Raw genomic sequence first — 26,875 nt, forward strand, 5'->3', positions numbered from 1 at the left:
TTCCATGCTCCTCTTTTTACAAGTGTAATTCGCGGCACGCAACTCTTTGTGTGAAGCTTTTTGTTTCATGCACATTCTCAGAGTCCATGCTTCCAAACCTAAAAGTTATTTTTTAAGTATCTTGTTGAGTTGTCACTTTTCATTTAGGTTAATTTTACAAAAGCACTTTATTCTATTCTTTCTCATATGTTTATATCATCATTGTAATTTTGGTCCACCTTCATTGCCCTGGATATATATACTCTTGTTATGTTTTCAGTTTTGTCTTTCAAACAATAATTGAAATTTGTTCAGCGAACTTGTATTGCATTACTTTTCTTTTTCATAACATGTATCTTCAGTTCCGTTTTACTTGTATCTCACACCCTGTTATAATTAATGTGGGGCCAAGACATTTTCATTTCTGATGCCATGACCTGGGCTGACAAGAATTAGAAATCACTGCAATTGTAATCCAACCACCAGACATCTGGGATTAAACGTTTTCAGAGGGCCTCCCGATACCACCTCCTTCATCCCTACTACTTATGGTATAAAATTCCTATTTATTATTTGCTGTGTTCAAGGGTTACCAACATGTCAACCTCTGCACCCAGCCAAAGGTCATATTTTTGGGAAATATCTGTAAGGTAATTTCAAAGTTGCTTAGATATGATTTTCCAAAGAAAAGCAATGCTGGTTAGCGATAAATACTTATCAAAATGAAAATTAGTGTTGGGCGATGCGTTTCTACCATGATAGGTCCTGAAACAGCAATGGATATTCCACGTTGTGGGCCAGGCACTAGCATGCTTAGTCCAAGTTATAACAACTGGCACAAAATCCAGCCAAAGGCAGGCACGTGGAAATGAGGTTTATGGCGTCCAAAGCAAGGGCAGGCCACCGCGAGGGTGCTCACAGTGGGGGCAGGGAGAAAGGAAAGGCGTCTCTCGTCAACTCTTACACGACTACAAGGCAAGGACGGAGGGTCTTCTCAGCCTCTCGAGACTTTTCAATTCGGTGGGCAGCCATCGGTGAGGCTTAATATTGCAAACCACAAAGCGTCTGATGAAAAAAAAATAACACATTCTGCAGAGACAGGTTTTTCTCAAGGGAAGCCGAGCCAAATAATTTTTTTTTACCGCTATTCAGCTTCTATCGAGTTTAACTGGTCAAAAGTTGTGGCCGTAGAAATGCGAGCTCCATTCACAGCTGAAGTGGAGCGTCTGTTTTTGTGTGCATCAATTTCCTACATGCATAAGCAGGTGAGAGTGTGTTGATATAGCCATGGGGTAAACCCATCTGCGTATAGCAGCCTGTATGGGTGAACATCAAGCTGGATAGTGAACGGGTGACCCATCCGACCGACAGCCCAGTGAGGCACAATATCTATTTTTTCTAGGCATGCAGAACATCTACACTGTGGGTTTATATGAATTAGACAGTGTGCATTAGTCTGCAGACATTCAAGAGGGTGCGTATTTATACGTGTGGTCCAGATAATGCAAATATAGCCACATGTCATGTGGTTAGTATCACTACTCCGCACGCACCTCCCCCAACAGAACACGACACCTCAACCCCTCCATGCACTCCTGACACTATACCAGCACTTCCACCTGAAAAGCATATTGATTATTCTTTGAAAAATAGCTTTGCCCATCGAATACAAAGTTTCTTTAATTTGTGTATTCAATGTATCTATTTCATAAACATGTATTCAATGTCGAACTGATAGAGAGAAGCGCCATGCTAAGCCGCAATGCAGAACCATGGCTACGTGCCAGATGCTCTTCAAGAGCAGAATGTTAAACTACAGAAATTCAGGCCATAAGAGTGTTGCTTTTGTTTTAATTGTCAACAGGCTATTTTTGTGAATGCTGCCATTATGTGTTTCGCCCAATTGGCATAAGTGGCCACGCTAGCGGGCGATTTCCACCCTGTGGCTGTGAGCTCGATAAACAGCACCAGAAATGCTCGGTTTATTTATCCAACATTATTTTTAGAGGCAATTTGCTCTGCTGCTGCTGCTGCTGCCGCTATTGCTGCAGCCACTGCTCCCACTGTGACTGTTGCTGCTGTGGTGCGTGGCAGTAGCGGAGGGGGCATTATCCCGGAATGCCCCTAGAAGGGGTCACACCAGCGCAAGCCAGCGGCGCACAACAACGGCCGCCATTCGCCACTAAGTGGCAGTGACGTCACCACGGCGCTTGTGCCAAGCCAGGTGCACTCCCGAAGCCACGTGAAGTGTCGAAGGCTCGCTGACAGGTCATGGGACAGAGCCAGGTGCTGTGGGTTGACTGACTAAGATGACGGGAAGATGCACCACCTGTGCCCCCTACTGTGACAACTTGCTGCATTTTAGCGGCCCGTCACTTTGTTTGTTGTTGTGAGCATCGCTCCTCTGTCCTCCGTTGTTGCTGGAAGGCGGCTGCCTCCAACTGACCAGTAGCATCCTTCACGAGCCTCCTCCATAGAGGGCGATCTTGACACCGCTGGTACTAGTCTTCGGCATTTCCACTCAGATCCACATCCTCCTGCACCGTATTAGTCCATCTCTTCTCCAGCCCTTTCCACGCCCGTTTAGCACCCTCTATCCAACCAAACAGAAGCTGCTAAATGAACCACCATAGCCTTGTCCGCCAGAGGAGTTCATGGATGGGAATGTGTCCAGATCTTTCAAGGATCTGTGAGCTCCTCACACAATACAGCCTGGTTAAACCCAGAATTGATCATAGACAGGCCAGCCTGAAGTTTCTAACTGGTGCAGATGTTCTATTAAAGGGGTCCATGTTTCACAAGCACAGAGAAGAGAGGGCATGACTGTGGCCGAGAAGACCCGAAGCTTCGTGTGGAGTGACAGACCAGGTAGCTTCCATACAGGGACTCCAAAAGTACGAAGATCAACCCAGAGCCCTGACCTATTGATAGTATAATAGGCCTTGACCAAGTCAATAAAGCAGCGATATAGGTCCTGTTGGAATTCACTACAACTCTACTGTAGCAGACTGAGAATATAGCGTCTGTGCAGAACTGCCCTGCCCTGAAACCACAATGGGGCTCAGCAAGCTTCTCCTCTGCGTTCTTGGCAAGGCGATATTGAATAATCCTTCTCAGCACATTTCCCGGCACATTGAGGATCGAGATGGATTACCCCTGTAGTTGTGACAATCTGTGCGGCCACCCTTCTTTAAGAGGGGGACCACCAGGGCATCCTTCCAATCCTGCAGAACCCGTCCTGTGGCCCAGACAGTTGTGATGATGTCAATGTATGGCAGTCTGCACACAGAAACCACCCTCCCTCAACAGTTCGCTTGGGAGATCATCTCTGCCCGGCACTTTTCCTTGTTTCAAGACTCCGAATCACCCCTCGTACTTCCTCCACAGATGGTTCCTCAGCCAGCAACCCACAACGGGTGGCAACTTCTGACAATATTTGAGGCACCGCAGCCCCAGCAGGGCCGTCCCCACCTTGCCCAATTATGTTATCTGGGCTGAAGAAATTCCCCTCCCCCCAAGACCTCATAGAAATGCTCTGCAAACACACGCACGCAACTACAGATGCACAAAGATACGGAGACAAGAAGGCACGAGCGTGTGTGAAAGAATGAGCGTCGGGAAAGCAAGGGAGTGAGCGGTGCCTGCTAAAATACACGGCCGGCCGGCTGAACGCGGTAATTATGGCCAACGTGTGCGCACACGCTCGTTCGGTTCACCCTCGCCCGCCCGCCAGCCCGCCCGCACGCACTCGAAGGGAACGTCAGGTCCCATTAGCGTAGTGCGCGCTGCCTGCGTTGTGTCGGCCGTCGCGGGCGAGGCGTGGCACCGAGCGCGCGCCGAGAGCTCGAGACACAGGGCGAGTTTGTCGGCGGCGGAGGCATGCGACCGCGTGCGCGCCCGCACAAAGGGTGCCTCACAGGGCCCCGGCCACGCGGCACGGGGTGGCACCAACAAGAGACGCCTTTAACGCAGCCGCCGCTGCTCCCACGGCACCGCAGTTTCGCGTCCCCCCCCCCCATTCGCCCACCCGCTCAGCGCCACATCTCCCCGTGTCTACAGCTCCCCTATGTACAGTAACATACAGGCTCGTTATCTCTAAAAGCTGGCATATATGCAGCTGTGCGTCTCTCAAGTCTGACATGTCTATATCATGACAGCTTTATAAGACAGCCCTGTATCTCTGCAGCGTGATATATGGACAGCGCCGTACTTATACATCAATGCAAACCGTATCCAGAGTGCCACATCTACAGTGCTACACCACATGATCTCTACACTGCTGCACTGCGACGCCTCTAAATGGTCCTGAATTGCAGTGTCAAGTGGCACTGCAAGCAGAGCTTTCATCGGGGTTGTGATCAGCATTCCCAAAGGGCAGCTGTTTTGCGGAGGTACAGTGTGTTTTCAGTGGTGAAGAACTGTACACTAATTATTGGCAAGATGAGCCTCTGGACGAGTTCATCAGTGACCTCCTTAGCCACAGCCCATTCAGCGAGGACAGCGATGAAACTTTAAACACATTTTAACTGCCTCCTTACAGTTCATGTGGCAGCAATCAGCCGAGAGGGGACTCACCAAATCGGCGACAGAGGTGGGGTTAAAAGGTCACTGGCCTCCTCCGCAAATAAAAGAGACCTCTGCAGGGCTTCGTAAGAAACACCCAGCAGCGACTGCCGTGGGCAAGGCGTGTGCCGCCATGGACACGAAGGCCAAGGGCCGCTCCGTGGCTTGTCTGACCACCGCTGGTGGCGGTGACCCCCCATCGATTAAACAGATGAGCTCTCGGTCAGCGGTCGTGGTAGTCTATTGATGGAGCGGTGGGGGGAAAAAAGACCCAGAAAAAATCAAGCTGTCCACAACTCACATTATTCGCCCTTAATATATATTTACACATATACTTACCGCCGGAAATAACTGTTTGCATTTGCACATTTGCTTACCAATCAGTTTTAAATGCCCACGCCTTTATTAAATCCGCGTGCGAATTGCGCGCCGGGAGGCAACTGTTTTAGTTCGGACTCTGAAAAGGCCTAGAGCTAACATGGCTGCACTCACAGGTGCCCTGTCCTTGCGTGCCACTGAATGGAGGAGTGGTAAAGGCCGCCGCCTGTGTAACAGTGCTCCGGGCCGGCCAGCACGCGCTGCAATTAAAGCAGCCGCAGTTATGCCAACACAGCGGTGGCATGACAGGGTTCTGGGGAACAGGGTTATATCGAGGGTGATGGTTATTTGATAGCAAACAGTGCCTGCATGGTTGTGGAAGGCAGGGGTGGGAAGCTTCAAGTGTAATATTACCTTTAGCACCCTTGGACGCGGCACCGATAAAACTGGAAAAGTACAGCTAAATTGGGCTGAGCACAGACAAACTGGGCACCGTACAGCTAACCTGGGCAACAGTATTGCTCTTGGGGGAATTTTCAGGTTAGCAAGTCAAAATGCGGCTAAACAGTGCAGGGCACAGCCCAAACTATGCACAGGGCAGGGCACATCTGAATGCGTTACATGCCATACACTAATTGCAGGGTATCTCCACCTGATGGCAATGAATGCTGTGCAGTAACGCACACCCAGAGTAAGACACGGTACTGAGGCATGTACTCTGGCATGGCTCAGCTCAGGCTTGGCTCGGTCTCAAGTGAGCCAGCTCAAAGCCACGCTTAAATTGAGCTGGCTCCGAACACGGTCCGAGCCATGCTCAGTATTTTTATTGTAGCGGAGCCTGAGCCTAGACCATGGCTGAGCCTATTGTACGTCTTTGGAAGCAAATGAGCGGCTCAAGCCTTGGGGCTTCAGTGAGAGGCCAAGGCAGAGCAGCCGAGCCGCAACTAAAACATATGCCCCGAAGAGTATAGCAACAGAACGAGTTATCTGGGCTCTAATACAACACACGCATTAAATTTTGATTTAAAGCTTTCGTGACTGCAGGGATTCATCTTCTTGGTTCTTTCGGTAAAGTCACGTAGAAGGGAAGTAATAAAATAATACATTTTATTATGTTTTAACACACGCATTGCCATCATAGGCTGCCTGCTGGACCAGTGGGAAATGTAGCGAGAGGGAAAAAGGGGAGGGGGGGGGTATTGACGCCTGCGGACAATACCGCATGCCTATCAGCGACAGGTGATGCACGGACACATGAACGGACAATGTACCTATGCATTTAGGTCACCCCCTCTTGCCCTTTGGCCGTCAAAACCAGCAAGCGCCCCGCTCTGGGATTTTAATAAAGAGACACTCTAAAATGCTACCCAACCCCCCTCCCCCACTGGGGCTGGAATGGTTTGGGTTGGGGGGGGGAGAAGGTAGAGTGGGTGGGAAGGAGGAGGAGGGCACGCAAGCCCGGGTGCTGGTGGGGAGGGGGGGTTGATGCTCAGTGTGGATGTACACTGCTCTTTAGTGCCGAGCATTGCCCAGCTCAGATGGGCTACCCATCAATATTGAGCGAGGTGCATCATGTTGCCACTTAACATAAGGTATCGTGGGGCCAAGTGTTTACAGGTTGCCATAGGATGGTGCTCATTGTCCCAGGAGAGGGAATGACCTATTCAAGCGGGCGCCAAGTTTCTGTGTCGCTGCCGATAGCAGCGAAAGAGGACACTGTGCATTGGGTCATGGTTGTCCGAAACCCTGACCAGTCATGGAATGCAGGATTATGTGACCCCAACGGTGGAAGGTTAAACCCACCTCAATATCACATTATAATCCTTGTACTTCAAAGGGCACAGTGGGAGAAGACAGACAGGGAGAGTTGGGGAGAGATGGGCATGGTGATGGAGACAGAGAGGATGATTAAGAGAGAAGGAGGGAGGGAGAAGAAAAACGGCAGCTAAAGAAACAGAAAATGTGATGGGAGAGAGAGAGTATGTTGGTTGGTGGAAGTGGCAAGAGAGACAGAGAGAGAGAGGCAAGAGGGGGAGGGAGGAGTGTGAGTGAGAAGGAGTTCAACAAAAAAATGCAGAGTCTGCAACAAAAGTAGCCAAGATTCCGTAATCCCTCACTGATCATTAGCTTAATATGCCGACACATCACATATTAAATTAAGGGAGGAGAACTAACACAGTCACAATGGACGAGTAATGAGACATGGGTGCAAAGATGTGTGCATACAAACTCACAAAAACAAAGGTTTCCACGAAGCTGTTCAGACTGTGAGCACAACTGCCATTAGATGAACGTGTATTAAGGCAGGCATGATGCGCGATTGGTTATTGCGAGCAGTACCAAGCCCGGCTTCCGCCTTTGTGTCTGGAGCATTGATGATGATAATTATTACAAGCTCATTTTAAGCTAAGTTAACCTAACATTGGTCCAAGCCAAGTTCGGACTCCAGACAGAGAGACGACACTGGTGCGCATGGACAGGAATTGAATTTTGACTGTTGAGACATTGGTGCAACGATCTAACCATTGTGCCGTATTCACACACCTGCCTGTGCGCTCAGGATCGTTCTGGAGTTACTAGAATTATATTGTTTATTCAGGTAAGCCATAAATGATGCTCAAGAGACGACATTTTGGTCGTCGTTGTTGTGATGAAGGAATTCCCAACACTGGATTAGAGCATGGCATTGAGACACCTTGACAGTGGGCATTTTCTAAAAGTATTAATCAATTCAAAAAATTAAAATATTTGGTCTCCATCTCCTCCAAAAGCTCGTCAGCAGCACACCGGCTTCTCCGTCACTATGCATCAACGTTTGACGTTCACTGCTTGTCCCCGTGCAGATTGTCCTCAAACTGAAATGCTACCTTCGCGAAGAATGGACCTTTTACTGTTTTCACCTGCATTCAATTAGCCGCACGTGGCGTGAGTAGTAAATAAAACATCGTTAAAACAGAGCCATTTTTCTAACTGGACAGGTAGGGCCGGAGGGGTTTGGGGACAGATGGTCGAGTTTCTTCGGGACTCGCCTTAAAAACTCTCCAACCATGAGTCACTACCACCCCCCCCCACCATCAATATCTGTCAATGGCTCTTCCCGCAACCTCTGCATGAAATGCGTGCACAGAATACGAAATTTGAATCATGTTGGTAGACATGCAAACAAATTTTCTCTCCACTATTTGGATTCAGCAGAATGAGTGAACACTTAGAAATCTTAAATGTTACAAGAAGTTATGCATATGTGTAGTGAAGGTAGAAAAACAGAATTGTCACAGTATTTCTTGCTACACCCTTTAACTGACTTTCTCAGCATGTAACCTTTGTGGCCGCACGATGTGCGGGCACACGGGGTCGTGAATCCTTTAATGACGACGTCCTCTTTTGTTCTGCTCCTCCGTCTCATCTGAATGCATTTCTGCTGTCCCATTTAGATACATCTACAATCACCTCTTATCATGCAGGAATATGTGTATCTCCTACCAGCCCTCTCCTTCTATCTCATCCGGAAAATGCTACTATTCTCTTTCTTCTTTATTGTCTGAATAAATGTATGCTGGACTTTCTCATCTCATTACATTTCTGTCCCATCCACTACTTTCTTATATCATCTCAAAGCATCTCCTTCTTCTTGGTTCTTTCGGTAAAGTCACGTATAAGGGAAATAATAAAATAATAAAAATAAAACGATACAATTCTCACGACGTTTCGATTGCAACACAAGCAATCATCATCTACGTGATTTTACCGAAAGAACCAAGAATATGAATCCCTGCAGTCACGAAAGCTTTAAATCGAAGCATCTCCTTCTCTTGCCTTCATCTCTCAACCCACGACATCTTTCTCATAATTGCATCTCGTCGGAGCTATTACTGCATCTCTCGCGACAGTGTCTTACCACTACATCACTGTATTAACGGCCCTCTTAATTTGCATGCGTATGTAAGCTATCTTATCTCACCATATTTGTTTGTAATTCAACTCTAATTACAGGAACAAAACTATTTGGCTTAGCATTTGTATCCAGCCAGATACCTAACCAAAGTACCTGGCTAGACACGGTGTGAAAGAAGTTCAACATACGCACATACAATGCATTCACAGTGTTCGGCATTATAGCATATTTGGTACACTTCTAAATTAAAGGGTGGGCCAGGATCAGGCATAGAAGCACAGAGGTGATGTTGCATGTGTCAGTGATAATTTGGGGCGGAGTGGGTGAGTATGGGGTCGATGACAATGGTGGCAGCAGCGCTCTTGATTCCACCCTCCCCACCCCGACGCACGTCACAGAGGTGTTGTCTGAAGTCTCAAGAATAATATGAAAAAAAAACATCAAGTTCGCGCACTTTTGGCTCGGGGGTGCGAGACGCGAGGCGTGGGACGGCAAGACCGGCGCGCTCCACCGCGCGTGACCGTGCCGCGGCTGGTGAAGGGCGACGGCGGCGGCGGCGGATGAGGGCGGCACATGGACCGGGCCGCGAGGCCGCGAGGCGATGACAGACGCGAGCTTATCTCGGGGAAAATATCGAGCGACACACACCCAGATTATCGAGCGACACCCAGATTTAACGAGCGACACCCGCGCGCACGTACAACCATGTGCGTTCGTCTGAAAAAAAGGAAACGCACCCCTATCCGCCGGGCAGCCGCCAGCCGGGCTCCTGACCAGACATAGGGCACCGCCCGAAAGGGGGCAAAAGAGGGACAGAGGCCGCTCCCCTCCCGCCACGGTGACGCAAAGAAGAGTGGCTTTTATGAGAAGGAAAACAGTAGCTGTGTGCCAGGTATCCACAGCTATGAAGCCATGTGTACCTTGGATCAGAAGGGGGAATTAGTTTAGAAACACATGATCAGAGTCCGTGACACTGATTTTCTGTTCGCAGTGTTCATTAGCGCGGCTGGATGATATCAGCTGTATTACATTATCTTTTGAACAGAGGTGCAAGATCAAGTATTTTTTTTTATCTCACTGTTCTTATCAAGTAACATTTTTTTTTTATTAACTCTTGCTGTTTCAATACTATCCCCATTTCTTGGACCAATCTCCATCACACTTTCATTATCCAGCAGTCTTCTACCTTAGCATTCACAAATAACCCGATCCATTTTCATCACCTATCTCATCCAGCAAACTCGGCCATCAGCTCCTTCATCACAACCTCCACTATCGATTTATCTCATGCCTTCCCCCTCCACACTATTATTTTCACCATCAACTACTCCACCATTAAATGAGCCACCACATAATTGTATTACCTCCACACGTCATCTCTGTAACAGCTTCTCAATCAACTTGTTCACCTCCATTGTAGCCTATAACTTTTCAATCTCTGTCACCTATTCCGGGGAATTCTTCAACATCGCACTTCAGGCTCCACATCGTAATGCACATCTCCATCCAGTCTGGACCAGCCAACGATCCCTCTTTTCTGGCATCACCGCACCCCACGTTACCAGCAGGCACTGCATTCTATTATGATGTAATGCACTTGAGGTTCTGACCTGGCATTCCTAGCGTGGCATTTAAATGACCTTTACACTCTGACTCAAGCCACATACCGCAGTGCTGAATTGTAGGCTATCGGGAATTAAACGCCTCGTGGGACCTGTTTGTGAGCTGTCACCACCGAGTCGCGCGGTGCCAAAGTTGATCTATCAATCACCAACGGTGTCCTTTAAGTCATGAAGTGCCGATTATATTGCCACAAATATGCAGCAATGTTGTGAAAACAGTGTTTATAAATATCACTGTGGTACTTTTTATACATTTGATAAGTTGACACGAGTGGCCGCACGGATGTAAAAATAGCCGCCAATAGCATTGTAGGCCTGCGTAGAATTACGCGCCAAGTGTTCATATATGTAGGAAGCAGTGGCGAGATGTTCGAACCCCGCATTGTGATCAAGGTAAACGAGTTGGCCCCAAGTTCACTTGGCCCCCAGAAGTAGAAGACACTAATTGGGGATTCTTTGTTCACATTTTGTGCGCGCACAAAGCCGCTCGTGTGGATGTGTGTGTGCACGCGGCTGTTCGCGTGCAAGTGCGTCCGCTGCTTTTGCGTGCAAGGCCGCGTGCGCACGTGTCCGTGTGTTTTACGAGCAGGCATCTGTTGCATGCCTAACGATGGAAAACCGACGCAGGATCATTGCCAAACCTAGTCCGCGTGTCCGTCGGTTCAAAACCACGAGACACCTGCACCGTTTTAATAACTTTTCCATCTCAGCGGCCGACTCGCACTTGATGGGCTACATTCACCTGCCCTTGTCCGCTGCAACTTAACATAGTTCTCCAGGAGGGACACGTGTACATATTAGCCCAAGTGCAAATCTTTGTCCCAAGTCCTGCTTCCTCCTTAACTGTAGGATTTTTTTTTTGGCATTAGCCATAGCTCAGTGCAGCGGTTTGAGTCTAATTAAATATAGGCGCACATGTCCTCGGGCCTCTTCATCTCCCCTCGACCCCAAATAACCTCAAACTTTTTTGGACGGTGCTTTAATGAGCGCTTCGTGAAGCCAGGAAGACATCGTATTACCACCGGCTTTTACTGGCATTGCGGCTGCATTATTAAAAGGCTCGGTATACGCAACACGCCGACACTTTATGCACGGAACAAGAACCGTCTCGAAGACAGGCGACTTGAGCTATCTTGTCCTGCTTTAACACCTTATAGTCCTTTGATATTCCGAGCCGAGTTTGCCTAACAAAGGGAAACATAATAACGCGAGACAAGCTCACACGCTTAAAGAGAAAATAATTCACTTATTCACTAATCCGCTAATTCTTCACTGACCTTTAGAAGATACTGCCCAGCATGCGGGAAATGTCATTCTTTGAAACATTACACAAAAGAACCATGCTTGGCCGCTGTGAAGCTCGTTTCACACGTGCTCCAGCTGTGTGAAACGTGAACAGGTGGTCTGGAGGTCTCGCATCCATACCAGTTCTTCACAACGTGTCCCCATCTCTTTCCCGCTGACAAAATGTTCCGCAGGAAATTTTTTATCCAAGTCGGGTCATGCTGCTTTCCGGCGCGCGTTTTCCATTCACTGACTTGTGGACATAAGAGCCGCAAGGACACTTTTCAATGGTACGGTGTCCAATTGTGTGCCGATGTCATGGCCAAAGAAGCGTGGCCAAATGAAGCAATTACTAAAATTACCCAGTAGAGGGACGCAAGTCAACTTACAAAATGAGAAAATACAGCTCAATAGAGTTACCCATGGATAATGAAGTGATGGTAATTTAATCAAGGTGATGTTTTGTGGAAATATTACAGGCGACAACTAAACTGTTTGGGATTCTAAATTATACAGTTTATTTTCATGAAACTGTGTCTACACATCACATCTCATACATTATTGCTCATGACTGTCCTTGGATATCAATACAAATTGGACAAATAAATATTTATTACGTTAACGCTCAGATGAATGTGCTCATCTTCCACATCAATCCTGCATGCTTCAGAAATGAATCTGGCTTGGAGGGCACACACGCATCTCTTCAGCGTAGTAACATGGCAGAATCCGCTCACTGGAAGCAACGGTGAGGCAGCCGAAGGATGAAGCTGGGAAGACGAGACGTACCGATTCCAGCAGAACACAAAAAATAGTGCGAGACAGTTTTGAGCTGCACACGGCAGCCGGGGCTGACCGCCTAAATGTGAAGTGTCTAATCCAACAGTGGAAATAAAAGAATGGAGGATTGCGATCATGCTGAAAGTTATCAATTCTGTTTATGTCCCTTCAGCATATTAAGCAGAAGAGCCCCGTCTTTGTAAGCCAGCTAATCAAATCGGCTATTGAACAAACTAATAAAAGTAGCTAGCACACCAGCTTTCTGCGTCTTGACTAGCCGGACACGAGTTATATATATATCAACACTTTAAGACTCCCTTCGGGAACAACAAACCCAGTTTGAAATAAACATGTTAATTAATGCACAAACAAATATAAATATGTAAACAAAGTTAAAATAAACCATGGGGCGTATAATCTCTCCAAAGCAAACTTCTAACATAGGCAATAAAAATGCAAGTCAGCACTCTGCCCAATAAACTAAAAATAAGAAAATAACTTTTTTTTTAAATCAGGAAATTCCCACTGAGTTGTATAGCACTTTTTCAGAAGCGACCTGGCCAAAAATGATAGCTCAACGAAGTGGCTTATAATCACGTGCAAATTTCTAGCAGTCAAATACTCTAAACGCACGTTTGTAAATGTGGTGGGAAAATCCAAAGGACGACTACGGGGAAAACATGCAAACTCCAAATACACAGGTGTCAGGGTCTGGATCGAAACCACGACCTCCTGTATACCTAGCGAGGTAGTTAACATCTCGCCACTGTGGCGTCCCCAAAGAATACCCGACAGCCAACAATATACCACACCTTGCACTGAACCTATGAGTTTCATATCCTAAATAAAGCCCTACAAAAACACTATGTACCTTTTACAACAACAATAATACGTGACTTTTGGTAAAGTCACGTATTATTTCCCTTCTACGTGACTTTACCGAAAGAACCAAGAAAATGAATCCCTGCAGTCACAAAAGCTTTAAATCGAAACATAGACCCTGCCTGACATCCTGTACTCTGCACAGCACCATACAACGAATCACCCTGTACATATCATCGTACACCATGCACAGCACCCTACACGATGTACTGCACCCTGCACAGTACTCTGCACTCTTCGAAGTGCCATACACCCTAAACCCAGTGCAGTGCTGTACAAAACACCCTCCACACCCTCCAATAATCAGCCATGATCAATCCACTGCTGGTGGAAGGCCTCCCTAAACCGTCGCCACCTCTCACGATCCTGTGATGTAATAATCTATCAAGCACCTGCACATGGGCTGACTTCATAGCTCCATCTGCACAGTGGCCATCATCAAATGTATTTGACCTTTGCTTTAAATTTTTGTTCAATAAATGAAGCCCGACTCTCAAGATACAATGTTGATCTACCTGCTGTGCACAAGCCACCTGCCTTGCCTTCTCCACGAGCACGCATTTGTCGTAAAGAGGTCGCTTTTTTTTTTTAAACGATGAGAAACACAATCCCGTTAAAACTCGGGTCAGATTGTGCCATTCCCGACAGAAGATTCGTCACAAGCCAAATGAAACAGGGCTTGTGCAACACCGATGGGACACCTGCGTTTGAGATGACTCAGGCAGTCTAGGGCGCAGCCTCTCCCCACCGTGCACACATGTTTGAGAGTTATGGGCTAGGGGGTGGAGGTGACATGGATTTATAAAGACTGGGTCGACGCCCCTCTAATTCACACGCGTCTTTGGGTTCATGCAAGGAACGTTTACAACGTGCAAGGAACGTTTACAACGTGCACAGAATGCAAAAAAGCTCACTCCTCACGACAGTAAGTACAAGCACACTTGAGCGCAAGCACATCAGTGTTTCTGGATAGTATTATCATCAATGTGCACTTTACTTACATATGAACCTCAAGGCGGGACCCCGGGGTCCCGAATAAACGGAAGTCAATGTCGTAATTAAATTATTTACTTTTGGCGACTCCGTCCCACCGCACACATAAACACCGCGACCCACCTGGCAAGGATCATTCTGTTGTCATGTCGTCCAAGCGCAGCAGCGAGGACGAATGTGCAGAAGAAACAAAACTTTGAAACTTTGATTAGCGCATCGTGTAGAGCGCGTCGAGAGGAATAGGTGCCGCATCGTTCGCCTTCAACAGACATAAAATGACGTCGCAATGCAGTTTATGCGAGAGCCGGGGGCTTATGGGATCCCTGGGTCCCGCCATTAGGTTCGTATGCTTTCGGCAGTTCTGGAGGGTTAACCAGGATAACCACTGCACCCTCAATGCTCACAGGGTGACGTCACAATTTATTCCAGCACACGGCGCTGTACATCACGCAGGCACACAACATCATTATCACACGTACATTGTGAAGACATCTCGCAGTACCATTAACCTCCCAAAGTGCCAAGCGGGTTTGGGTATACAAGTTTCAAGTTTCATTCATTAGGTATAGCCCTGTGAGCCATGCGGCTCTTGAGTCGGGTGCAACCGCAACAAACAGGCCTCGTCAGGCCACCGAGTACCCGGGACATGTGGTGAGGACAGGCAGGTGAGAGAGCCTGGTGCCACTACACCCATGACCCTAAACACGTCCTCGTACGAGAATAAATGGGAATAATTGTAGGATCTGCTTTCATCAAATGGCGACACTTATTTCTCCAACACTGCCGTGATGGGCCTACACAGAGACCGTGAAATCAAGGCTGCACGTCGGGGGGTGTGTGTGGACACACGGGCACGTGCACACGCGCGGATGAATGCGCACAAGCGCGTGCACGCCTCTCCCTGGGCCAGAATCCACCCGGGGAATGGACTCCCGCTCCAAATACAACGAACATTTTGGTCAAAGGTAGCGAGGCCGCCCAGCAAGGCCTGCTGCTGATTAATCCGTTACAAGCAGAACGCTGGCGCCTTCCCAAATTAGCAGCGAGCACCGGGAGGCTCGTGCAATGGTTCCCTCCCACCCAGCCGACATTATGGTTCTCATCTCACTAACACACCCGCTCATTATACTCACACACATATATATACACACTTGACAAAGGCCATTTGTCCAAGCGTCGAGATCTACTTCTCAGATTAACAACATTTATTTATTTACAACATTTATTTATTTTCAATCACATGTATATGTTCTTTTTGGTAACATACACACACAAAGACAAAGATCCCCTCGTATAGCCTTTAACAGACTGACGGGGCAAGTGCTGTTCGCGAGCAGCGCCTATGAAGGCCAGCATGCCCCATGCGGAGGTGGGTTGCCAACACCTCGCCCGGCCGCATTTATGTTGAAGATAACACACCACATCAGGTATTCATTCAAGGCTGAGTCGACCTAGAGGGAGGCCCAGGACAGTTGTTGGTCGTAAGCAGGATCCAAACTCCGGTCACTGGGTTCATAGCACAATGCGCCAACCGCTGCACTTTCGTTCCCCAAAACATAAGACACACGCACGCACACGTGCACGCACGTACACGATCGGCGATCGTGATGCACATGTTGTACTTTGAAGGCGCACATGTGCACGTGACTAGGATACCTTGCGAGCGACCCCGATGGCGATGTAGCACTTCTCGCCAGGGTCGATAATCTCCACCTCGAAGTAGTGTCCGGTGGTGTTGAGAGGATGCCTCGCCTGAGCCAGCCCCACATCCATGATGCTCCGGCCTCGCCCCACATACTCCAGCAGCTGCGCACGGGCACAAAGGGGAAGGTGTTTCCCATTCACCCTTCTGGACTGTCAAAGCGTCGAGATCTTGTTGCTATTTGTGCTTGCTCTTTTCGCCTTCCCCCCGCACCTCCAATTAGCATTATTGGCCAAGTACGGTGCGAAATAAGTTCAACATACATAAGACTGTCATTCTATGTGGTGTTAACGAGCACCTATTAAATCTGTCGTGGATTACAAGCGGAAGAGCTGGCTATCGCCATGCTCAGGTGTCTTTGTCCCGTTGCCCTTGTTACATGAGGCATCTGATATTGTGTGAGCATCAGCATTCGTGAACATTCTCTGGTAAATGCTTCCAGTCTTTTACACAAATAATCATCTATATTTTGCAAAATAATGTTTGGTAGCCATATTGGATTATATGGATTATATTTTGCTAAGCGTGGAGCACATTTTCTGATATGTTAGCATGTCTATCTTCCTTTGTAGGAGACAGATTAATTGTGAATTAATCGGCAGTCATTTGGAATTTGAAAGCCACTTGGAATATTTATATATTATGCCTATACCAAGTATGTCATGTTATAATCATTGGGACTTTGTTGGAAAAAATTGTATTTTAAAATAACGCTTGATGTCAAAACAAAAATAACAAAACCCATGGCAACCAATACTATGATAAAACGGTTGATAAAAATATAAAATACAAAACAAAGAAAATGGTCGACCGAAGGGAAAACCCACGAAAGCCGCACATAAACCCAGGCGACCGCCAAAGAAATGCCAAACACCTTTGTGCACATTTTACATCATAATTAATATAACAATCAATTTTGGCGAAAATCTACCTTACATTTCTCACAACCCCTGTAAATCTTACATAAGGGCACACACGAACAGAGATGCTGTAACATTAGTGCCAAGTTAGTGAAGCCACCCATTATTTTCTAGTTACAGCACTCACAGGCTCTTAGTTTGACAACTCTGGTGATTGTGAAAACACTGACAAGCAACTACTTCTGCCACACAGCAGCTACCAAACAACAAGGGTGAATAATTATAATCATCTTACTGTATCGTTTGTAATGAAGTTCAGCACATTATATAACTGATAAACTCTTCTTTAATTGAATATCAATAAACATCGTATCTAAGTACATTTGCACAATGCTGTTTAATCACTTTTGTACCACTTTGTATGTTTACATAACCCAGTATTCGTGTGCGAGCGTGTCTACTCTATGAATAAGGTATGCTGATTTCCATACTTGTGGGAAAGGCATTGTGTCTGATTGTCTAAAGGGTCACACTTCGTCTAAGGACGTCATGGAATAATTCGTTTGGCCAGTGCACAGCTGCACCACACTGATGATACGCAAATGGACAAAACAAATCTGTGACCGATGTTGTGCGGACACGTGCACTTATGCTTTGGAACGTAAGAAACGTATTTGTGCACTGGCATGTGCTTTTGGCCGTATTTTTATTTGCACGTGCATCATCTTGTTGCCACACACGCACACTCGTGACATTGTCGTGTAGGGGTAGGTGAATTCATGTCGATGTGCATCATGTGTGTGTACCTGCTCCTACATGTCTACGACGGGGTGTTCGCGACTAAATCAGCCCGGTGTAGAAGACGTGGTCCACTGCGCTACGATCATGGTGATGTGGGCACAATTCCTTATTATGTCCACCTGTGGCCATGTAATATGAATATGGCCTGAGCCTACCCCAGGTAGATTTAACCTAAAATTCGAACCCAACTCAGAGTGTGGTCAACACCAGCATAGAACTTGCTTTTTGTTGTGTGTTAGTTTGTTGTCCTTCCATCGCACTTCCAATTTGCACGGTTGGCGACATCCGGTGCCAAAGAAGTTCAACATACATAGACACAGACCACACCACTCTCGTTTCTAGCTCAACAATACAGCACTTAACCGAACAGTACATAATTCTGAATGGGGAGATATTTGCTTCTTACGTAAGAACATGTGTGCGCGCATGGACTGGCGCACGAATGCTCTTGCATACGTGCGTGTAGGTATGTGAATGTGTGTGCGTGTGTCTATGTTTACCCCAGCACCCCCCTTAACCTTCCACCACAATCGTTAGACAAGACCCTGAAACAATAGCCTCAAGCAGGGCTGGGGGTGGGGGACTCAGTCTCTCGTCAAGCCCTCAGGGTCTAATGGCTGTAATTGTGGGATGGCCCATTGCACCTGTGGCGTCATGACGGTCACAGGCCCCCGCCAGCCATGGGCCCAGCTCCCCCCCACTGGGGCCCACACTTTCTCTCTCTCTCTCTCCCTGCTGCGTAGGCAAATGCGCCGACGTCACACTGTTATGCCAACAAAATTATTAAACAGGCGATAACAATGCTGAAATAATAACTTTAAAAAAACACAAAGAAAAAACGGATGACACCGTTTTCTGTCTGAAGCCTGAATCATGGCCACTTATTTGCTGCGAACTTTTAACAAGGCTCAACTCAAGGGCTTACTTTGAGATCCATCACACCACCACAGCCGTATACATACATAGACCCAAATCCCATGTCATTCCCATCATCGAAGATGAGCATTTATTTCCCAATGGCTCTTACTTGTGCCAAAATCAACCTAAACTAAACCAGAGAACCCGCTAACACCTCTGGATAGAATATACGACTTTGGGGGCTTGCACAGTGCACCAAATAAGGGTCCAATGGCCACACCATACATGTTTATAACAGGTTGACATGTACCTGACTGTGCGTACACGTCTGTGCACATAATTATGAAAGTGACAAATACAAGTGTTGTTAAACGATGACCGGTAACCATTTTCAAAATTGATGACTGATTCTGAAAGTCAGGAATCAGTAATAAATGAGTGGTATTTTAGTAACGAATGCACTCATTGGCACACGTGTATGTACAGATACACGGTGTGTGAGATACCCTTATCCAGCAGTGGCTTGATAACAGTGCTGCACATGTACGTATGCAGATATTGAGCCCAAACTAGAGGATATGTGGAAATTCCAATGTAGGCTCAGAAGCATCAGGACATTTGACTCTTTCATAGACAAGTTAACCTTCACATGCTGGCTAACCTAGAGCCACAGAGGCCCATGCAGCTGCAGGTCCTGCTGACAATGGGAGTTGGGGGCTGACCGATTTTTTCACCCACTTGCCCTTGCAGCAGCTCCAGATGCACACGCATGTGCTCGCATCTCGCTGGCATGCGCGACGTGACAGCAGGAAAACACGACGTTCTCATTATGGAAATTCTTCGGGCCACTGACTGCTTGGCTGTGGCCTACCTTGCATTTGTCTAACCCCCCCCCCCCCCGGTGTCATTTTCCTCCCCCGGCCGTTTCATTAGAAACGAGAGCGCCTGCACAAACGGAAATTCAATCCCGCATCTTAATCTCGGTGCGTGCAGGTCTACACGGGTCCCAGGTTTCCCTTCGTCCGTCGCCTCCTCTCCCGCTGGCCCCTCCTCTCCGCGGGTCCCGGACCCTAACCCCGCAATGCCCCCCTTCACTCGAGGAACCTTACTGGGGTGCATCATCCATCAGCAGCGATAAAGATCGCCCGACTCGCGCTTTGTAAGGGCATGCCAACTGTGTGATAGTGCGGCAACCAATTGAACCGCACAAATTCGAGATCAGTACAAGTCACTGAAACCAAAAATTGTTAGTCTTGTAAACAAGCCGCATGCCTTAAATTGTTCTTCGTACGTTGGTAAGTTGAACTTCTTTCACACTGTACGTAGCCAATCGTGCTAATCGGAGGTGCGATTAGTGAAGTAATGTTAAACTGTGCATTTGTACAGCTTAGTAAAGTCATATGTTACGTGCAATATATTGTATTTCAATTGGTTATTAAGAGCTATAGTTATTTACATACATTTGTTTTATTGCGTATGCTTATGCAAATATATTCATTATGTTGAGAAGCAACACTTGGCAATGATATTGAAAACTCACCTAAACACTTCCCACACCCCAACCTCATGCTTTCCCCATGGACTTTTACAAACGCAAACAAACATTACTATTCACACTTTCTCTCACGCACACACCTAAACACAAATGCATTAAGATGCAGTTACTACACACAAGACAAAGATCCTCCATGTAGCCTTACGAGACTGTCGGGGCAAGTGCTGTTCACGAGCACCTATGAAAGCTGGCATGACACAGAAAGGGATGGGGGGCCAGCACCACTCCTGGCTGTCTTTGTCTCCCTAGTGGCGATATTTACACACCGCACCAGTTACTCAACTTAGGCTGAGTCGACCTAGGGAAAGCTCAGGAGCAATTCAGATAACCGTCACTGGTATTGGCCGTGAGTCAGAATCGAGCTCTGGTCGCCAGGTTCGTAGCGCAGTGCTAACTGTTGCACCACCACTCCCCCCCACACACGCTACGCACACACACCTCGGATTAGAACGGTGCAATGGAAGTTCAACATACAAACATACACAAGCTAACAGACATACCAACGCACACTAAACACACAAGCTAACACACGCATTAACAGACCCAGTCATAAGCATAATCACAGACATACAAGCTCACGGGCATACATACAGAGACAAAGATCCCCTATATCCACTCTTGGTGCAGGTTTCTGTTAGCAAGCACTTATTAATGAATGTACGGAGCATGAGGGGGGGGTGGTGTGGCCAGTACCACACATGGCCACCTTTGACTCGCCAGCTCTGATGGTTAGATTGCTTCAGGTACTCATTTAAGGCCTAGGTGACCTAGGGGAGGCTTAGAAACGGTTCAGATAATCGCCACAGATCGAACTCTGGTCACTCTACCCACGTATACAGACACGTACAATGTCACTCGCTTACAAGAAAATGTTTGCGGTACGTACACACACGCACACGCTGCAATAACAATCACTGAACCCTCACACACAGACAGCTCTGGGGTTTTCTACACACCTCAAGCAGTCGACCACTCTCGACCCTCAATCGCATGCATTCACGGGAGAAATACAACACACACTTCCAGGTAATACAATACTCGCACGCGAAACAAAGCACTCGCGACAAAACACAACATATCGGACGTGCTCGTGCCAATGTGACCGAAACAACGCTTGGTAAATTTTTAGAGGCTTTAATGCTCACAAGATGCGCTGAAAAACAACAATCACAAAACATCTTGGCGTGTACCAGTGGCCACACCGTACCCTCGAGGCCATTTACAGATCTACAGATGGTGTTCGCTTTTTTTGGCCACGACCATGGCCAAAAAGGCTCCAAATCTGACACGAGGCTACACTTGTTTGTGTGGCACGAAGCTCGCAAGTCCCCAGCGATTACCGGGTCATGTTATGTAGCCACCATGTTTAGATCGACACAAGTGTCCGATTTCCTCCTATAAGGTGCAGCGTTACATAACCTCTTGCACACCCCCCACAAACCCAGTGTGGCAATGGTCCATGTATTTCAATTTGACAGATCATAAAACACGAAGGAAATAGCTTATATAAAGCGCATTTTAACTTCTATTATTATTGTAATATTATTTTTCCTTTAAAACACATCAATCTAGATGGCGGCTGTGCATTCCAGAAGAATGAAGGGAAAACATTTTCCTTCAAAGAGAAGTAGCGGCTGCAGCTTATGGCGGCGCGTTGGCACAGCAGTGTCGTAACAACCAGCGGCTAACATGCCCCAGTCTTTGAAATAAAGCCGACACTGTCTGAAGGCAGCAACTGTCCATGCGTTTTAACCCTCTCGGCACTTAAAAAGCGCCACTGTCTGGGTCGTGAGAACTTGTAATCTCCTAAAACGACCTTGCTTCTGCTTCAATATCTATATTTCAAAACTTGCCAAAATCTCGAGCTTTTCTAGGAATAACCCTCGAGTGCGGTTCCCTGTAGTGTAAAGGTGTTCGACCGGTTTGCCAAGCGTGGCCCTGTCCAAATTTGCGGTGACTGACATTCGTGCCTTGTTTTTTTTCGTGTGCCCAACTCGCAGAGAACAGCGCGTTCTTTGGCAGATGTCATTGCTATTGTTTGCCCCTCGAGCCATGGAATAGACTGATGAATGATGCCACCCAAAGTTCCCCCACATAGTGCAATTGCTAAAAACAAAAACACTGTGCCTTTAAAGTCCCAAAACGTTCAACAGAGACTAGGAACCTCGACGAAAAACCCTCGCTCTGCTTAATCATGCCCCGAAATGATTCTCAACTTGGCCGTTTTAACAATTCCCCAATGCAAACCAGATTACTTTTTCATTTGTCAATCATCAACACGCAAGACTAGCTTTTGTTTCGATCGAACACCGCCGAGGTTGTAGCAAAGTGTCGCACATCACCTATTTTTGATTGACGGGAGAAACTGACGTAGAGGAGCTTGGCCCACAAGTGGCTCGTGCAGGACCCAGAACAGACTGCAAATGTGACTTACGCAGCACACCTGGCGGCACCAGCATCACCGTCACGAACATTTTGACCGCTTCATGCAACCCATACAACAGCTGGGCCCCAGGGCAAGTCTCATGGCAGTAGCAGCTACTTTAGATCCGGTTTGAACCTCGCAAAGGCTCTCTTGGGCACTTTATTTCCACTCTTTGTTTCTCCCCTACTTCCTGCTTTAACATTTTACCCCGTAATCGACATCATTTATCCCTTCAGTTTTTTTGTTACTTTTTTGACATCATGGGAGAAAACTTGGGGAACGTAACTACTGGTAACGCGAATCTGGAAACAGTCCAAGTAAATGACTTTGAATTTAACTTTTTTTTTCATTAGTTCTGTAAAATCCATGAGGTCATTGTCCCGCAATGAAAAGTCTTCAGGATGTACATGCAGCCATGCCAAAAAAAGTTGCAAAGTTTGTCACCAGGACTAACTCGAGGTGAACGATCCCATTCCTTTTCTTTATCCTTGTACACATTTTTGACAATTTTACAACTTATTATTTTTATCGAACAAAAAGCTTATTTCCAGTATGAGAATCTCCTAGCAACAGCGAACATCCCATTGTTCCGGGGGAACCAGAATCAATACTGCACAGGACATCTCCCAGAGTCTAAGTGACTATGATCTCACCTGTCATCAGCCACAGTAAATGATGCTGCTGGATGCATCGGCCATCACCCCAGCTAGCGGTGTGTCCTGTACAAGCCCACTGAATTTGCTTGATTAGTTTGGATGATATCATTAATTTACATGAGTTCTCCAATCCTGTCTCTCAATGTAATTCCAAGCATGCATCTGCATGCTTCTGTGCGTGCTTTTAAATTTCTGTTCCGTATTTTTTGTGAATGACCACATTTCTGAACCACGTGTCATAGCAGGAAGTATTGCACTGATTACAAACTGTCTTATTTAGGCGCATTGGTATGTTATTTTGTTACTTTACCAATAAGCATAATAAGGGTTTTCCAAGTCTTACTGCCAATGTGGAATTTATAATAAGCAATCCCCAAGAGACTTTTGTCACAGTTGGGGTGAGTTAAAAATCTAGTAGTTTTTGTAATTTATATATGTACTACCGAAATAGCAGCAACACATTTCCTATAACATGCATGAGTCACATGGTTATGGAAACGATGATGCACTGTAAGCCTGGTAGTAATTGAAAATACGTTATGTTTTTTAAAAGAATTTAATTAAGGGAAAATTCCTATGGGACTTTGCCACAGAACCAAGGTTGTGTGCAGGTGATGGTAAGGTGTGGCGTGGGTATGTACTCAATTGTCGTAATATTAATGCAGTGTTTCTCAAACTTGTTAGGCCCGCGGACCTCTCAGTCGATGCAAACATTTCCAGCAGACCACTCAGCCCCCACCCCTGGTGACAAAGCGCATTCACTTATCTCTCTCAATACCAGTAGTACAAAATCATTCATATTACCGAAACATGTTTTTTTATGCAGTTATAAGGTTTTTCCTAGGGTTAGGGTAGTTCAATCAGGGTAGTTTACCTAACTTCATTTAAAAAAATAAAATATCACTATAATATTCATTACTGTCCGAGGCAAAAGGTACAATAAACATTGTCATTATTGTCCGGATAAATCTGCATTTGTATCAGCAGCCCCATTGACCACCTGGAGGACAGTCCCGGACCACCCCGGTGGTCCGGGGAGCACACTCTGAGAACCACTGCATTAGGTCAACGGTATGCTGGGTCGACTACGTCTAGATCACAGCCTGATTGCATGTGCTGAAGGGAGGACACTCTTGCTCTTCATTAACACAATCACTGGCAAGCCGATGTGTATTTTTCCTCCTCTCGCAGCGTGAGCCATGGCACGTCGAAAAAAATATACCCGAGTAAACAAATAAATAAGCAAACGGGAGAGGAGAGTTTCTCACCGAGGAGTCCAGCAGGAAAAGGAAGAGGATGTGTTTGCAATTATTTATTTATTCCCAGTTTCTGACAATTTATCCAGCGATTGTTTAAACACCTTTCAGCGAGAATGTCAGCGGGCTGCCTGGGCCCCCTGCCTTGGGAACCGGTCGGAGGAAATGATACCGTTCCCAGAGAACGTGGGACGAGATTCAATGTGAGACCTCATCTGTGTGCGCACACGCGCACCCGGTATAGTTCAAACACACGAGCGTACTGCGTATGTGCGTACGCGCGAACACACACGCATACACACTCATATACTCGTACAACTGCAAAGCTCACACGTACGCGTCACGTACATTGCGTGCGCAAACTCTGAACACGTGTGTGGGTAACACACATACACGTGAACACGCCAGCAAAGACGCATGTGCAATCATACGCTTGGGAAAGAGAATGCGGTGTGCGCCAAAAGACACAGTCAAATGAGGAACGTGCTCACACACCAAAGCATACACGCGGAAGGAGTGCCGGTGGGTCCACAATGTTATCGGCAGATGAGGGGAGTGGATCACTTGGGCTTGGATTGAATTCCCTGCCAAAATGTGTCCCTTCCACCCGTGCTCCGGACGGGCGGTGCACGATGTCATCGTTCCGTCGGTCAAACCTTTCGTTCGTCACGAGGTCAAGCCACACCGCGTGGTACCGTACAGCACACCCAACAGCAACAAAAACCTTTATGCGGTCATGCAGCGGTAGACGCCTAGCCGCCACAGACTTGCGTCAATGGGTTAAGCGTTGGACATTTGTGGGGACAAATGACTGCCCAACACGTAAGCACGTCCAAAATGAACTTTTTTGCTTCCAGTACTACAGCACCCCGTGACGACCATGCTGCAATAGTATTGGTTTTAATTATCCATCATCATCATCATTATAAACGCGTAGGCAACGAAGGCCCGTAGCACCATCCAGAGTGTCCACGTTTTACCGCACTCTAGAAGGAGGCTTCTTGCAAGGTTAGGCCGGGATCACGACAGATCTGACGAAACCACGAGCCCCTTGGATGGCCAACTCAACGGCGCCATGATCGAGTCAGACCTGATCCGCTCTATTTCTGGATGGACAGTCGGAGGCCACCGCATGTTGCAGTGTCGTCCTCCATTCTTGCAACGTTACCCAATCTAATTGTCCACCTTGGCGGAATACAATTGTTGAGAAATTATAATCTGATTATACTTTTGCTGCTCTTTCCATGTTGTGCCACTCGATGACCTCCAGTCATATACGCAAATGACCAATGAAGGATGCCACCCAGGTTGAGATCCAGCCACTCATGCGCATGGCCAGGAATCAAACCTAGGCCGTTGAGATAATAGTGCATTGCACCAACCACTACATGTTGCTATCCACCGGATGATTCAAACACTCAAGATACTTGTACTGCCTACCTATGAATACACACCTGTCAAATGTCCATTTATCACAGCTATAAGATTATTGCTCAAACATCCAGTTCATTTGTGCTTGACCTTTAGCCCAGTAGTCACTTGGGCAGGTCATGGACAGATTAAGAGCACCAGGCTCCAAGCCAGGGGTGTGTGAATGAAGACCCAACGGCGACCACAATCAGCAACGAAAGCGCCTTGCAGGCCAGCCAGAATGGAAGTGCGGCAGCTGGAGATGAGAACTAGGTAACCCGGCAGACAGCCGACGCCGGCAATCCCAGGGTCCTCCTTTCCTGACAAACAGGCTCTCGGCACGCACCCATCCGCCACTCGTGTGCACACGAGACACCAAGGATGACTCGCACCACTACGCATGCAAGCATTCTCAAGATTCGTGGCACAGCAGTTAGTTACGTTGCAAAAAAATATCTATCACAATTATATGACGATGTTACCTTTCGGCAAACGGAATGAACGTGGCAGAACGTATGAGAGATACGATACAAAGAGGAGAGTCCACGTGGAACAAAGAAAATGGATGATTGAATACAATTCGTGACAGTTCAACAATTTGTGCGAGGTGGTGATTTGTTGCATGCCCAGCATTCGCACGGCAATGCACGCTTACCTCTGCATACACTCCTTATTTCTATTACCTATACCTCCACTCCACCCACACGAAGACAAAAGATGCCCTATAACATTTCAGGTTGTTGGTGTTGGGCTATTACAAAATGTCTGTAAAGGCGAGCACAAACATTGGTAAAGAGGCTTGTATCATGGACGGCCAGATACTTTTTCCTCCCTTTACGGATGTTGCTGGCAAAACAAGGGTTCATTTTAGCTTAAGTTAACCAAGGGGAGACTCAGACGAGGTCGAGATACAAGTTTACCACTGATATGCATAGCCAAGAATTAAACTCAGGTGGTCATAGCACAGTATGCTAAATACGATGCCACCATTTACAAAAACACACGTAAACAATGTCATACTCCTCACGAGACACAC

General features: G+C 47.0%; 1 protein-coding gene across 2 annotated transcripts in view; it reads right to left on the bottom strand.

Annotated features, from left to right (window-relative positions):
- SPRYD3 (SPRY domain containing 3) overlaps nt 1–26,875 on the bottom strand; it is a 129,761-nt gene that overhangs the window by 43,018 nt on the left and 59,868 nt on the right. The window contains exons 5-6 of one of the 2 annotated variants that reach the window (XM_078866711.1): nt 15,973–16,122; nt 14,440–14,454 (exon numbers count right to left, since the gene is read on the bottom strand). In XM_078866711.1, the coding sequence (XP_078722837.1) occupies nt 14,440–14,454; nt 15,973–16,122 (165 nt within the window). The remainder of the gene's footprint in view (nt 1–14,439; nt 14,455–15,972; nt 16,123–26,875) is intronic. The other variant, XM_078866710.1, reaches the window with a different exon arrangement.

Source organism: Lampetra fluviatilis, chromosome 2 (genome assembly GCF_964198595.1).
Source record: "Lampetra fluviatilis chromosome 2, kcLamFluv1.1, whole genome shotgun sequence".
Taxonomy (NCBI): Eukaryota; Metazoa; Chordata; class Hyperoartia; order Petromyzontiformes; family Petromyzontidae; genus Lampetra; species Lampetra fluviatilis.